Below are 14,937 nucleotides of genomic sequence, written 5' to 3' on the forward strand. Positions count from 1 at the left end.
TCAGAACAGACCCGACTCGCGACACTTATCACAATATCACAATACTGAGCGCGCCCGGGACAGCCTACATGAACACAGGGACACCTGATCATGTTGGTCAGTAACAGGCCATTCTGGATCAAAGCTAAACGGGAGTCTGGGTTGCATGGGCACAAATAAGAACACAACCAAAAGATGGGCATTACAAAGAGCAGCTTAACAAAACTTCTCATGGAAGCTTAGGAAGATTCCATGCCACAAAATAATTTTTGCTTGTGAATTCCAAGAATAAAACATATTTGAAACGTATAATACGGTAACTAGCTGCTTCCTTTGGCTGTCTTGCAGTTGGAATAAACAAGAAGATGAAATTTGGCGTCCGTAATGACATTGAAACACAACCTTGGGAGAGAATGGCTACCGGACAATCACATGGTGGTGTTGGGGGGGAGGGGGGGGGGTCTCCTTTGGACTTACTTTTGACGTTGAGGTACATGGACTTGCTGACGTCGGCGCCGACGTCGTTGCTGACCTTGCACAGGTAGTAGCCGCTGTCTTCCTCCAGCACGTGCTTGATGAGCAGGGAGCCGTTGACCAGCACCTGGACTCTGAAGCCTGAGTTGAGGGCTATGGGCTGGAACTGAGGCACACCCGCACCTGGGAGACACGCACACACACACACACACACACACACACACAAGCATTAACACACACACACACAAGCATTAACACACACACGCACACACAAGCATTAACACACACACACAAGCATTAACACGCACACACACACACAAGCATTAACACACACACACACAAGCATTAACACACACACACAAGCATTAACACGCACACACACACACAAGCATTAACACACACACACACACACACAAGCATTAACACACACATGCACACACAAGCATTAACACACACGCAGATGCATGGAAATGCATACCCAGACACACACAAACGCACTAAAGTTTAACAGAGAGAAATCTCTTGTTTTATATAAGCATTCTAGTTTCCATTAGATGAATGTTATAAAAAGATCAGAAAAAAACTGCAATGCTATTGCTCACCGCTATGTCACTTGTCATAAAGTATATATAAAAAAGATAAACCAAACTTAACATAGTCTGTATTGAAGCAGGTGCTAGTAATTTCTTTGCAAGATGTCTGATTAGCAAAGCACAACAAAAGCTCATATTAGAATCAAGAATCAGCCAGCTACATACTCAGCTGTCATCATTAGAATTTGATCTGTATTAGTTTTATTACACTGCTGTTGTTGGAGCTACTCAGCTATACCAGAGTTATTGGTACGTTGACTTGAACGGTTTCCATCAACCACACCTCCATCAAGACCCACTGTAGGAGGAACATACTGTATGGGTAATGCAGTTCAAACCACTCACGCTAGCACATTTGGGATCCCTAGTATTATGTCTTAAATAAACTACATCTCCCAGAAAACCTCTTTCTTCACAGTTGGCAGTTTTGCCTGGGCTTCTTGTTGTTGGTTATGAGTTGCAGCACCATCCACCCCGAAGGCTGTGTTGACATTAGGTTTGCTGTGTTGGCTTTCATAAGTGGATGCTTTTTCATAAGAAAAACTTGCCGTCGGAGACGCGTAAGACACACAATGTTGCAATTCAGCAAAACCATCTGGACTGGAGGGTAGACAAGATGTTGTGTACCTGTGTGTGTGTGTGTGTGGCTTTTCTGTGCGTGTGCTTGTGTGTGTGTTTATACCTTTGGAGTACTTCCACTGAATGGTAGGGACAGGGTAGCCCTCTGCAGAACAGTTGAGGATCACAGCCTTTCCATAGATGCCATCCTGGTCTTTAGGCTGCACCACAAACTTAGGGGGGACTGGATAGAAGGGCAGGTCAACTGTCAAAAACCTGCTATGTCACAGTGGTTACATTTACATTTACATTTAGTCATTTAGCAGACGCTCATATCCAGAGCGACTTACAGTAAGTACAGGGACATTCCCCCGAGGCAAGTAGGGTGAAGTGCCTTGCCCAAGGACACAACGTCAGTTGGCATGACCGGGAATCGAACTGGCAACCTTTGGATTACTAGCCCGATTCCCTCACCGCTCAGCCACCTGACTCCCTTCATCACTGGGTTTAAGCGGATATGAAATAAATGGGATATTGAGATTATGAGAGTCATATGATACTCTTAATACCTCCCTCCCACCTCTGCCTTCCCCTCACCCCCTCAGTCGCTCCCCTTGCCCCTCCCTCCCTCCCTCCCTCTCTTTCTTGTGCTCCTCCCTTCTACCTCTCCCTCCGTCCCCCCCTCCTCACCCCTCACGATGAGCTGGCTCTGGTGCTCCACGGCTGCCGCCTGGTTGCGGGCGATGCAGGTGTAGTTGCCGTTGTGGAGGAGGGACAGGTTGGAGATGCGCAGGGAGCTGGTGAAGTCGATGTTGTCGATGGTGACGCTCAGGCTGGCCGGGATAGGCCGGCCGTCCTTCTGCCAGGTGATGAAGACGGGCTGGTCGCCCGACATCACCACGCAGGGGATGAACACCCGCTGGCCGATAGAGAAGCGAGGGAACTCGAAGGGATGGATGGCAGGGGGGACTGGAGAGAGAGAGAGAGAGAGAGAGAGAGAGAGAGAGAGGGAGACATGTCAGGTGGTAGGAAAAAACGTAGGCTTCTACGGTTAAAACAGAGCTGCTTGAGTTGTGTTTGACCGACACTTAATTTGACCTGCACAGGATTCATTCACACACACTGATGTTTTGGTTTGCATTGGTACCTGTCCAATCCAGTCATCAAACAGTATACCCTCCACAGTACAGGACTGTGCTGTACTGTACATATGTATACTGTACATGGAATAGCCATGTGATTTTAAGCAAGGTAGACTGATGTTCAGCACTAGACAGAACCTCTCTCTGACAGTCCTCAGAAAACCTTTCACAGGCAAATCAACCATCATCCTTCTCGCTTTAGCACCTTATTAATACTAGGGATTTCCACAGTCGTAGCAGGTGTGGGAGAGGAATCCATTACATTACCCATGCGGAGAGGCAGATTTCCCTCACAAAAATAACACTTATTTCCCTCCCAGTGTACAGTCCCTACTGTATGCACTCTCTCATCTCAATATTCCCCTCTCTCTCTCTCTCTCTCTCTCTCTCTCTCTCTCTCTCTCTCTCTCTCTCTCTCTCTCTCTCTCTCTCTCTCTCTCTCTCTCTCAATCTCAATATTCCTCTCTCTGTTTCAAACGCAAGATTCCTCTCTCCCGCTCTCACTTCGTTTGCCCCTCTCGTTCTCCCTCCCTCTCTCTCTGGGGACACTGTAGCCATCGTGAGAAACAGATGCTTTGGAGAATTAATGATTTAAAATAACATTGGAATAAGCGGTACTTCAGCGCTTATTTAATTCACAACAAACTAGGCATAATGGGCTCCCGGGGACTCCCCTTGGCGGCGGAGGAATGCTAAGCAGCTTGCAGGCAAATTAGCCCCAGCCGACTGGCGGGCTCGCCTTTGTCTGGGCGGCGTGATTTCCCCCTCGCGCACTCGTTAGCGAGCCGGCGTGAGTGTGTGCGTACGGGGGGGGGGGGGGGGGGGCTATCTGACACTCCTTCAAATTATGCAGCGTCATTGAGGAAAGAGAGTCCTGCCAGGTTATTCCCCTCTGGTAGTGGCGGTGGAAGTGGCAGAGGAGAGGACAGGAGAGGAGGGAATGAGGATTAACAGTGTTTGGTGAGGAGGATGGAGTGGCTGGCTCTATGTAAACGTGTGTGTGTGAGTGTATGTGTGTGTGGAGGGTGGGGGTGGGGGGGGTCAATAGACAATGCACAACTACACCTCAGTACAGCTCCATAATCGTGCTGTGGTTGTGTCCCCGGGGGCAGAGTTCCCACTGGACTAATCGTGCTCCTCGGAGCTGAGGGCGGTGGGCGGAGCTGACCCGGGGGTGACCTACCTTTCACGCTGACGTGGACGCTCTGGTGGGTGGAGAGCTGCGGCTGCACCAGGACGTGACACGTGTACTCGCCCTCGTCCACGTCCTTCTGCACGTCGTACAGCTTCAGCGTGCCGTTGTTCTCGAACGCACGCTGCCGGTGGTTGTACGGCAGCAGGTTGGAGTCTTTGTACCACTTGATGGAGTAGTACGGGTAGCCAATGACGCGGCAGTGGATGTACATGTCTCGCCCGGCGATGGCTGTGAGGTTTTTCATTGGTCGTATACTGGCAGGCCCTTAAAGGTCACAACAGAGGAATACCTCTCTTAAAATGGTTTGGAGGTGGGGGGAGTTGGATATTTTGAAGTGTGAGATGTGTGTGTGTCGGACAACCATTAATATGGAAGTCTCCATTTATCCTTACGCTGTACATAAGAAAAACATTTAGCATTACATTGGTTAAAACGATCACAATTTTGGACTTGGAGCGTGCCTGACCAAGACATCAGAGCTGACCAGCTACATCCCCAAATAATTACGACCACATGCTTGAACCAAACGGACATTGATTCGAACTATAAAATCTATCACCAGCCCACCCAAATGAACCTATACTCTATTTCGTTCCGAATCCTCTCACCTATCCATACAAAATAACCATCTCACTTTGTGACTAGGATTTCTAATCCTAGACTGAAGCAGAGGGGAATAGCTTCCTGTTCTGATCTCCCTGTGTGAATATTGCCCAGTTCTACCCTCTCCTAAACACCGGCCATGATTGCCATGATTGCCTTAGACGAGCGTTAGAGCTCAGTGTTCCCAGTCCCCACTCAGGAATCTATTATCGAAATCATTACTTACACTTCGCGCTCTCATACACTCCTGCCACAGAAACCCACCAGGATAGGCTGGAAGGTTCCAGAGCACATAGCTTTTCTGGGAAACTTGACTATCAGGTATTTTTCACAGCGAGTGGAAGACAGTTTAACTCCAAGTGCAGCAGTGTAGTTCTGGTGCTCAGGCATCCGGGTTGCTACTCTCTTTAGCGCGATTAAGGAGCCAATGATGCAACAAAAAACAGTCATTACTCTGTCTCCGCCACGCCACCTGCCGAGATTTATCTTGGCCGCTCGGCTGCGTCCGACAGCCATTGATGCCAGGCTCATCTCCTCGCCAGCTACCCTACTGAACCAGAGCCTTTGGAATAGCCTTATTTAGCCTATACCGCAACATGCTAGAGTGAGCATTCAATCTAAATGGGTTTTAGGCTACTCCGATGAGTCTTCACATACCCCCTCTCTCTCCCTCTCTCTCCCTCTCTCCACCTCTCTCTACCTCTCTCTAGCTCTCTCTCAGTCTCTCCCCCTCTCTCTCCGTCTCTCTCCCTGTCTCTCCCTCTCTCTCCCTCTCTCTCCCTCACTCCCTCTCCCTCTAACATAACGACTCTGAGGCAGGAGGGGCTTCACCAGGCTCAGGAGGCGTGCAGGGACGAGGCCGGCACCTGCACGCCGGGCCCAGAGCGCTGCTCAGCCCTAAGCCGGAGCTTGTGTAAATCAACGTAATGGCGCCCTAGTATAAAGCTATCAGCGGGAGTTAGGTAGGGAGCGGGGCATTAGAGAAGTCGGCGCTGACACGCGGTGACGGATGAGGGGAGCTGAGCGCGAGGCTGGAGGACGGGCCGGCCCCGTCCTGGGGAGGAGGCGGACGCGGACGGGGGGAGGAAGACTGGAGGAAGCGACGAGACGGGCCTCGGATCAGCCCCGTCTGGGAGGAGAACCCCCCCAGTCCTTCTTAAAGGGGGAGCGTCCGGGAAGATCCGAATGTCTAAATGCAAAGTCGCGTGCGGGTTCGCAAACCAGCAAAGGCGCGTGGACACACACAGCGACACGTGTGTGGACGGGAAACAACCCGGCAGCTCGCGGTGGTTTAGTCAGGCACGCAAGTCCAAGTCTTGTCCCTCTTTTAAACGCAAGCGAGACGGGCCAATCGAGAGAAAAAAACAACAATACCTACGGTAAACAACAACAGCTACGGTTACTATAGCAACACAGCAGCAAACAGAGATGTGTGTATGTGTGTATGGGAGGAGCTGGTCTGACAAGCACCTCTTACGTTTATTCGCGCCTGGTAGGAGACTGCCCCGGCCGAATTGTTGCAGGTGCAGCGGTAGACGCCCCCGTCCGGCACGTGGGTGTGGCTGATGTTCAGGTGGCTGATGACGTGGCCCTCGGCGTTGGTGAAGTGGGACATGCGGTGCCGGCTGTCCCGGCTCACCGGCTCGTCGTCCAGCAGCCAGGCCACGCGCGGCTCCGGCGTGCCCTTCACGGTGCACGCCAGTGACACAAACTCGTTGATGTTGAAGACCTTCTCGCTGAAGGAGGAGAGGATCTTGGGAGTGCCGTCTGTGGGGAGGGGGAACGGGAGACACCCGGTGAGAGGCCGGCATCGCGAAACTGTCGCTATCGACATCGAGGCTGGTCTGTTGTCAGTGCATGGAGAAGACGAAAGCCTCTTTTGGGATTGCGGTTGCGGACAGTTTCTGCAGAGAGACAATAGTCGTGCAGCCATGCAAACGCCACAGACACTCTCGCATGCACCATGGGACCACTCTCGCTCGCACAAACTAGTCCCTTTTCATGTAGGACGATCCTATGAATACAGAGCGGGTCCCTACACTATGAGAAGAAAAATGGAGAGACGCGTTGGAATGGTTTCTCCTTCCTGTTCCTGCCCATCCCCATCCTCCTCCACATCATTATAGATTATCAATAGCCTCTTTATACTGGTCCATGGACACGGGAGGCAGTTGCCGCAGAAACCGATCTCCGGCTATGCCAGCTTATGCAAGCCTTGTTCAGATAATCTAATAATAGGGGCTGGGCCAAGGCTTTACTGCAAGTCTCATTAGCACGCACACACGAAACACTGATCAATGGGTGTACGGTCAGAAACACAGGAATGCAACATAGACTGTTTGTTTGCAAGTCAGCACAAGCAACATTGAGAACACAGTAAAGCAAACACACTACAAAGCCGGCCATGTCCTACGTCCAGGCACGGTGTGCTCTGAACGAGCCTATTCTCAATCTCCGACACCTTATTAGTTCCCCCTCGCGGATGGACGACTGACCTTCCAGGATGACCTGGACGAAGTCCTGGGCGGACATCTTGCCGTTCCTGGCGAAGCATTGGTAGGCTCCGCCGTCGCTCTTGGCCATGCCCGCCATCACCAGATTCTCCCGGTTGTCCCCCGTCATGCGGACGCTGTTCCCAGGGTAGATGAGCTCTCCGTTGCGGTACCAGGACAGCTCGTACTCCTCGGAGCCAGTCACGCTGCAGGACAAGGACACCTGGCTACCCACGCTGCCTTTCACCTTCCTGGGGCTCACCACCGCCTTCAAGGGCTCTGGGGGTCGGATACATCACGCAAAGATGTTACACTGGTTCCCTATTGACATAATATCTTGTGATAACCAGGTTTCATAACAGAATTGAATCATTTGTTTACCTACATCATGTACTGCTGTATTCATTTAGCAGACACTTGTAACGCCAATCACTCCACACACGCCTTCATGAAAACCCACTCTAAACTCCAACTCCCATGGTTCCCCCGGGACACTGACCTTTGACCAGCAGCCGGCCCACCACCTCAGCGTTGCCGTAGCTGTTCCACACCTCGCACACGTAGCCCCCCGTGTCGCTGGGCTGGGCTCGCTCGATAAGCAGGCCTGTGACGCTCTGCCGGAAGCGCGTGTCGGGCTCCAGGGGGCGGTTGTCCTTCAGCCAGCGGTACTTGGGCACCGGGTGACCGGACGCCTTGCACGGGAGCTCCACCCGGTGAGACGCCATGACCTCGCGACGCTCAAAGCCATCCAGGATGTTGGGCGCCGAGTTCGTGGGGTCTGGGAGACAGAAAAGAGAGAGAGGGGGAGGTGAGAGGCGTTGCAGGACGACGCTGGTTCACCAGAAGCCGATTCGCGTTGAAACACGACGGTCCTGTCGCTCCGCCACACGGCCAGGCGTGTACGCGGTCCTCACCGGAGACAAAGAGCCGAGCGCTGTTGCTCTGCCGCGTCTCCCCGGTGTAGCGGTGGCGCGTCATGCACCGGTAGTTGTACAGGCCGTCCTCAATCTGCACGTCCAGGATGTACAGCGCCCCCGTGGATGTGATGAGAAACCGCGACACTGAAACACACAAGCGGGAAGAAAACACGGCCCCCGTCAGTCAACCGGCTCTTTTGTGCTCCCGCGCCAACTTACGATGACGTGTAGGTCCCATGATGGCTGACGGGGTCAGATGGCTGAGCGGTTAGGGAGTCGGGCTATTAATCAGAAGGTTGGTGGTTCGATTCCCGGCCGTGCCAAATGACGTTGTGTCCTTGGGCAAGGCACTTCACCCTACTTGCCTCGGGGAGAATGTCCCTGTACTTACTGTAAGTCGCTCTGGATAAGAGCGTCTGCTAAATGACTAAATGTAAATGTAAATGTAAATGATGCAGTTTAGGTGTCATTATCATGTGTAGGATTATTGTATTCATCCCAGAACCTGTGGATTATCAGGCTTGTGTAGGCATTGTGTGGTTGTTCCAACACGTCTGCACATAGCAGAGTGTCGTTGTGACATGAAAGCGGTCTTGGAAGTGTTCGCAACTGTGAGACTCCAAGCCCCACCTTGGAGACCGAACATCTGCTCAGGGTAGCTCTGAGGAACAGAGACAAGGCTTGATGTTCGGAGTTGTGGCAACATAGCACATTATTGTCCATCTCATTGCTCTCTCTCTCTCTCTCTCGCTCTCTCGCTCGCTCGCTCTCTCTCTCTCTCTCTCTCGCTCTCTCGCTCTCCGTCGCTCTCTCTCTCTCACTATCTATGCCGCTCGCCCGCTCGTCTCAGGGGAAACACTTTCAGCCCTCTCTTATTCTCTCTATCTCCCCCCCAGTCTCTCCTTCCCTCTCAGACTAAAGCAGAGAAAGCCAAAGGATCACAGAATGCTTTGATCCAGCTCCGCGGCGCGGGTCGTCCGTGCTAATATCATGCTAATGTCATGCTAATTTCCTGGGAGCACGGGGAGAGTGGAGAGACGCCGTCCACGTTTAGAAGGAGGGATGTCTGCTGCGACTGTGGCCAAGAGGGTATTCCTGTGTCACAGATGATGGAGGAGGCTATTTGGTGGAAAAGGCCCCGGAATTTTCTCGAATTGGTGCTATGGATGGAAGAGGTTTTCTGGGAGCAGCTCTAATACATCGTGACACACACCGTTGCTGGGGTGTGTGACGTCTCTGTGTGAGCTCCTGTTGATGGTGTCCATCCCATTTAGGACATGACCTTCCTGCGTGTCGGTGCGGTCAAAATCATTGTCTTTGCCATCGTGTTTGTATGTCATATTGAGGGTTAGACTGTAAGAAACACTGGGTGGATCTGTGTGCTGTGTGCTTCAGTAATCAGTCTAACCACATCAAATCAGCCAAGTCCAAGTCCTTGATGTTTTATTAAAACAATATTGATTTAACCTTGTGGTGTTTTACACTGGATTGCAGGAAGGGATGAAATAAAGAGGGTGAGAAAGAGAGAGAGAAGGAGGGAGAGAGTGGGGGTGGAGGGGTGGAGGGGGGGGGCGAGGATGCAGCTATTGTGAGCGAGCGTTGACCTAGTTAGAAATGAGAGACCGTGGATTTGATATCCTGAAGGGGTTTCTGCTTGTGGTCTACATGCAGTTGTGTGTGACAGGCAACCACTGGTAAAAGAAGGGAGAATAGAGAGAGTGGGTATGTATGTGTACTGTACTGTGCTGTACTCTACTGTGCTGTGCTGTACTGTACTGTACTGTTTGTCTACGAGTTCAATCTCAACAACGTAATAAAACAGCCTAGCCCATCCACCTGATTGATTTGAGCTCTCCACCCAAATGAAATCATCAAAAGAATTTCCCAAGCTATTTCATCTTTTAACCCCTTCCGTTTGTTACCTTAAAGACAGCGTGTCACTGTCTAAGCGAGACAGGCATGCAGGGTCAAACTATTCATTTTCATGAGAATACACAGGTGCCACAACAAAAACATATCAAAGGGGGAAGAAAGTCGTCACGTTGTCTTGTCTCTCTCTTCTCTTCTCCCCTCTCCATGCTTCTCCCTGAACCCTGCCTGGCACCCTGGGAGGCTTCAAGAGTTGACAAGATTTGGTTCCCCAGCCTTATGAATGAGAGGAGCCTTCATTAAAACAGACTGCCTGTCAGCCGTGACAAAAGGGGAGAGATGGAGGCAGTGTGCGCTTGCGCTTCAAAAGCATGTTAAAATGGCACCGGGGTTAGGAGATGGCTAGACACACATACACACACACACACAGCCACACACGCACGCAGTACAGACAGACAAACACACACACGCAAAGACAGGATCTCTTACACCGTCATTCACACAGTCCATTACACATACATAGAGCCAGTAGATTGATGTTTATTGAATCAGTCCCCTATGCAGCACTGGAAGCACATTCCTTGAACTTGGCTGGATTGAGCCTCCTGGTGAGGAACATGTCCTTGCAGCACTTTCTATATGTATTCCGTATATCCTGCCACATAGCCTACAGCAACAGACACAACACTGCAATTCAATACATGTCTTTACTGTAAATTATATATGAAATCCGGTGTGAAAACCTTTCTCTCCATCCCCGCCCCCCTTTCTCTCAACGCATCAATCCTTGAATCCCCCTCCCTCGGTCCCTCTGTCCCTCCATCACACTCTTATTAATAACACAGTCCCTTCAGGTTTCTGCATCTGCGGCCTCCTCAGATTGTCTTTCCCATCATGCACAGGGGCACTGCACCGGCTCTGCTGAACGACGCCACGCCTTCGACGCTCCCGTCACCCTCCCTCTCCGCCCCTCCCCTCCCCCCTGTCCCTCCGCCTCTCTCCGTCCCCCCGGCTCCAGGCTCTGGCGTTTAGTGTATAGCATGCCGCAGATATCGGGTCACATGATGTGGTGTGTGTGCATTCATTGTAGAGCATGCATTTGTATGTCATTACATACGTGCGCGCGTGTGTGTGTCTGCGTGTGTGTCTCGGCGTGTGTGTGTGTGTGTGCGCGCGTGCGAGAGTGTGAATGTGTGTCTGTAGAAGACTGGTCAATAATAACGATTTCAGCCGCTCCAGGACACTTTCCCCTGCTCTCCTCCACTCCCCCGCTGCATACTAACACAGAGGAGGCCTGAGAGAGAGAGAGATCTCTGTCAGATCTCTGTGAGAGCCCACGGAGCTGTGTGTGTGTGTGCGTGTGTCCTGCATGTACATCTGTGTATGTAGGTATTTACGTCTGTTCACGTTTGAGTGTATGTGTGTACGAGTGTGTGTGAGTGAGTGTGTGTGTGTCTGCGGGATTCGGAGGAGAGTGGCATCACTTCACCCCAGGTGGCGTGCCTGCCCACCCTCCCCCTCCCTTCCTCTGCCCAGGTGCTTGGCATGGGCCTGTCCTGCAGGCACAAGCCTCTCTCTGTGACTGTCCACTCAATAGATCCAATTAATCCTCCTACAAGCCGCACCGCGCTCCCAAATAGACTCTCTATTCACTTGAATATTGAGGTTCACCTTCTATTCTGCTGAAACTTCAATTCTTGCCGAATCATGAATGGCAGCAATAACAAAGACCTAATTTCAGCCATATTCTTACATAGCTAAGCTATTGTCGCTGTGTGCCTGGCTAGCTGGGCTCGGGTACATTCTGTCCTGGTGGAAGGGCTTGCGTCAATAAACCCGCAAAGATCCGAACAAAAGGAAAGAGTAACCATCTTTTGAAAAATCTTGGTGACGTGAAAGGTCCCTGCAGTGACAGGAGCCCCTAGCCTTATCACCTGGATGACCTGTGCTTGCTGATTGGCCATCTGCCCACATTGTGTCCCCGCCCCTCCCCCTGACTGAGGAGTAAAGGTGCCGTTCTCCATAGGAGTCTTCTACTGATTCCACTCTGATAGTCATGCATAGAGAGACGAGAAAAGAGAGAGAGAGAGAGAGAGAGAGAGAGAGAGAGAGAGAGAGAGAGAGAGAGAAAATGAGAAAGAGAGAGAATGAGAGAGACAGAGCGAGCACCTCAGGGATACAAGCACTCTCTGTCATCTGAAATGACTTACAAATTAGCATACACCCCTATACCCAGTGATAGAAGGAAGACAGAACTTTCATATGCTAATTCAGATCATGGCTGGGCAGAGCAATTATCAAAAAAAATGTCAGCCGTGTCTGTTTGACAGATCCCAACAGGCGCCTGAAGACTCTGACCTCCCAGCCCTCCTCTCTCTTCCCCCTTCCCCTCTTACTCTCTTTTCCCCTCTCTCTCTCTCTCCCTCTCTCTGAGTACGTATCAACGCATGACCATACCCCAGACCATGTACTCGCTGCCGAGTCAACCGACTCGCCTATCAACCGTTCAAAGACTTGATGAACTCTTTGTTTCTGCACAGTGCCAAAGTTCCACAGTACAGCTAAAGAGAATCTCTTTATCCTCATTACGGATCTCCTCGCAGGCCACATACCGTGTCCTTAAAGGGTGCCTGCTCTTCTGTGTGTGTGTGTGGGTTAGTGTGTGTACTGTGTGTGTGTGTGTGTGTGTGTGTGTGTGTGTGGAGGAGTCAGGCCCCTAGAGACAAAGGTTATTACTGTCACTGTAACCTTGGCCACTCCCACGTCACCCTCCCTGACACCAGCAGTAGCGCACAGGCCCACCTGCAGCTATCTGCATCTATAATTAATACTGCCTCTTCACTGTGAGTGTGTGTGTGTGTGTGTGTGCGAGGGGGTGTCTGTGCGGGCATGGGCGTGTGTATGCATGTGTGTGTTTGTGTGCTTATCCCCTGCTGTGCAGAGCCTAGGTATGATGTCGAAAATACATGAACTGCATAATTATCGTGTTTTCCCTCCACTTTTGAAAGACTTCCTTTATTTTGTATTTATTCTCCATTGTGTGAAAAGTACACATCAAGGTCTCGGTCTTCCCACAGAAGGAGTGGCGAGGGCCCACAGTCAGCTGAGAGGACGTGACCTCGCAGACGGAAAAGGAAGGAAGATCCGAGTGGAGGATGAGATTACGCCCACCATGTGAAACCACACTAGAACAACCACTTCTAAATCTCCCCATGCCACGCGGATGAAGAGCCTCATCGACGGCAGGCTTCTGGTGGCCCTCCCGTGTGTGTACAGTACTGCAGGAGCTGTAGCCAGGGTGAATGAGGAGCGTGTGCAGTAGGTCTTTCGTCTTCTCCCCCCCCCCCCCCCATGTGACCATCCTAAGATGAGGATCTGCATGGCAGGCCAGGGGGGTCCCACTAAATGACTCACCCGCTCTAATAAGACCCATTTGTCACCATTACAGGAAGCTGCTGACAGCTGCTGTTGTTGTCAAGGCAACAACCGCCCCCCCACCCCCACCAATCACCCACCCACCCCCAACTGTCCTCCCACCTTAGCAAGCAATATTCTGCATACTGTTCAACTAGGTGATAATGCGCACACACACACACACACACAAGTAGAAGCCCCTCATCACATACCCACCTTGGCCAGACTTTAGGTAGCATAATGTGCTATCATGTGCCCGATGGCTCCAACAGCGCTCATAAAGACACGCGTGGCTAACAGCTTTGATTCATTAAGCTAATCGGAGGCAGCGTCCCTCTGCTCATTAAGCAGTAGCACACTAGCCCGGGGCTAACGCTCTCCTGCGCCGGCAGGGGATGAAGATGTCCTCCTCGGCCCGAGCGAACACGCCGCCCGCTCTCCGCCGCGTCGACGCTCCATGCCCTCGGCTCCAGCCTGCTTTCCATGAGAGGACGACGGGGTCACTAACGAAGCCCCGAGGCTCCCGACTGGAGTCCTGCTTTCTCCTGTCACAGCCAAGCACGTTTGATTAAAATGGCTTTTTTTGGAAGAACCATGTTTGCTGATTTGAAGGACTCACGTATGGTGCAGAGGTAGGATGTGGGTATAGAGGGGCCAGTAATATAAAAAATAAAAACCAGATCATTATCATGAGCAGTGTGACAAAGATGTGCCTAAAACTATATTTTCTCACACTAATCACGCCCTGGGAGTGTGTGTGTGTGTGTGTGTGTGTGCGTGTGTGACCCTTTTTCTGCAGGCAGAATGCTCAGAGCCATCCTCATTGATGAAGGTATCATGAAGTTCTGGCTTCATGCTCTTCTTCTACAGAACGTATGCAGTCTGTGGATACGAAGACATCCTTAATGGGTTCACATGACGAGCATTACCGCGTAGTGTTGCCTACTGGAACACGACTTTGTGTCAAATCAAACCTCTGACCCTCTGTGCCTCGTACACAAAGACACACAAAGAGATAACGGTCAGCCTACTGTTTCAACCAAGCAAAGCGCCCTTTGCTCATTTAACACTTGGACAAAGACACGCACACACACACACACACACACCACCACGTCTAAACCGACCGACACAGCCTCGTTTCAACCTCTATTTCCTCCCCAATGAATGAGAGGCCGTCGGAGGCCGTGGTGTGTTTGCGCGAGTGTGTGTTTGCGTGCGAGCTTGTGTGTGTCTTAATGGCCACTGTTCGACTCAAGTCGTTAAGCCCCTGATGGCTCTGAGTTTACAATGCTATCATTGGCCTCTCCCTGGCCGACGCTAAATGGCCCAGTGTTGAGTCTCAGCTGTACCTCATGAATATTCAGCGGGCGTCGTCCTTCAGCTGGCTCCGTCACTGGGCCCTCTGTGGCACGGCTGCGAGCACGCGAGAGAGAGAGAGAAAAGGGAGAGGGAGAGGGAGAGAGAGAGAGAAGAGAGAGAGAGAGAGAGAGAGAGAGAGAGAGAGAGAGAGAGAGAGAGAGAGTGAGAGAGAGAGAGGAGAGAGAGAGAAGGAGCTCTTTTTTGCCTTGCTTTCCCTGCGGAGTGATTTCATCTCTTCTCTTTGATTCCCTCCTTCCATCTTGCTAGCTCCCCCCTCTCCATCTCCCTTACTCAGAGAGGGTTTCGATGAAATGAGCCCATACCCCGGGTTCACCTCTGGAC

At 51.4% G+C, this 14,937-nt stretch overlaps 1 protein-coding gene across 7 annotated transcripts in view; it reads right to left on the bottom strand.

The window, feature by feature from the left end:
- Positions 1-14,937, bottom strand: part of dscama (Down syndrome cell adhesion molecule a) — a 73,130-nt gene that overhangs the window by 22,697 nt on the left and 35,496 nt on the right. For 3 of the 7 annotated variants that reach the window (XM_062485491.1, XM_062485487.1, XM_062485488.1), the window contains exons 4-12: positions 7,951-8,097; positions 7,536-7,814; positions 7,040-7,315; positions 6,015-6,311; positions 3,930-4,205; positions 2,295-2,573; positions 1,729-1,848; positions 1,285-1,344; positions 457-636 (exon numbers count right to left, since the gene is read on the bottom strand). In XM_062485491.1, coding sequence (XP_062341475.1) covers positions 457-636; positions 1,285-1,344; positions 1,729-1,848; positions 2,295-2,573; positions 3,930-4,205; positions 6,015-6,311; positions 7,040-7,315; positions 7,536-7,814; positions 7,951-8,097 — 1,914 coding nt within the window. Of the gene's footprint in view, positions 1-456; positions 637-1,284; positions 1,345-1,728; positions 1,849-2,294; positions 2,574-3,929; positions 4,206-6,014; positions 6,312-7,039; positions 7,316-7,535; positions 7,815-7,950; positions 8,098-14,937 lie in introns of those variants that run through there. The other 4 variants (XM_062485489.1, XM_062485490.1, XM_062485492.1 and 1 more) reach the window with 3 other exon arrangements.

The sequence above is a fragment of the Osmerus eperlanus genome, chromosome 19 (assembly GCF_963692335.1).
Source record: "Osmerus eperlanus chromosome 19, fOsmEpe2.1, whole genome shotgun sequence".
Lineage (NCBI taxonomy): Eukaryota > Metazoa > Chordata > Actinopteri > Osmeriformes > Osmeridae > Osmerus > Osmerus eperlanus.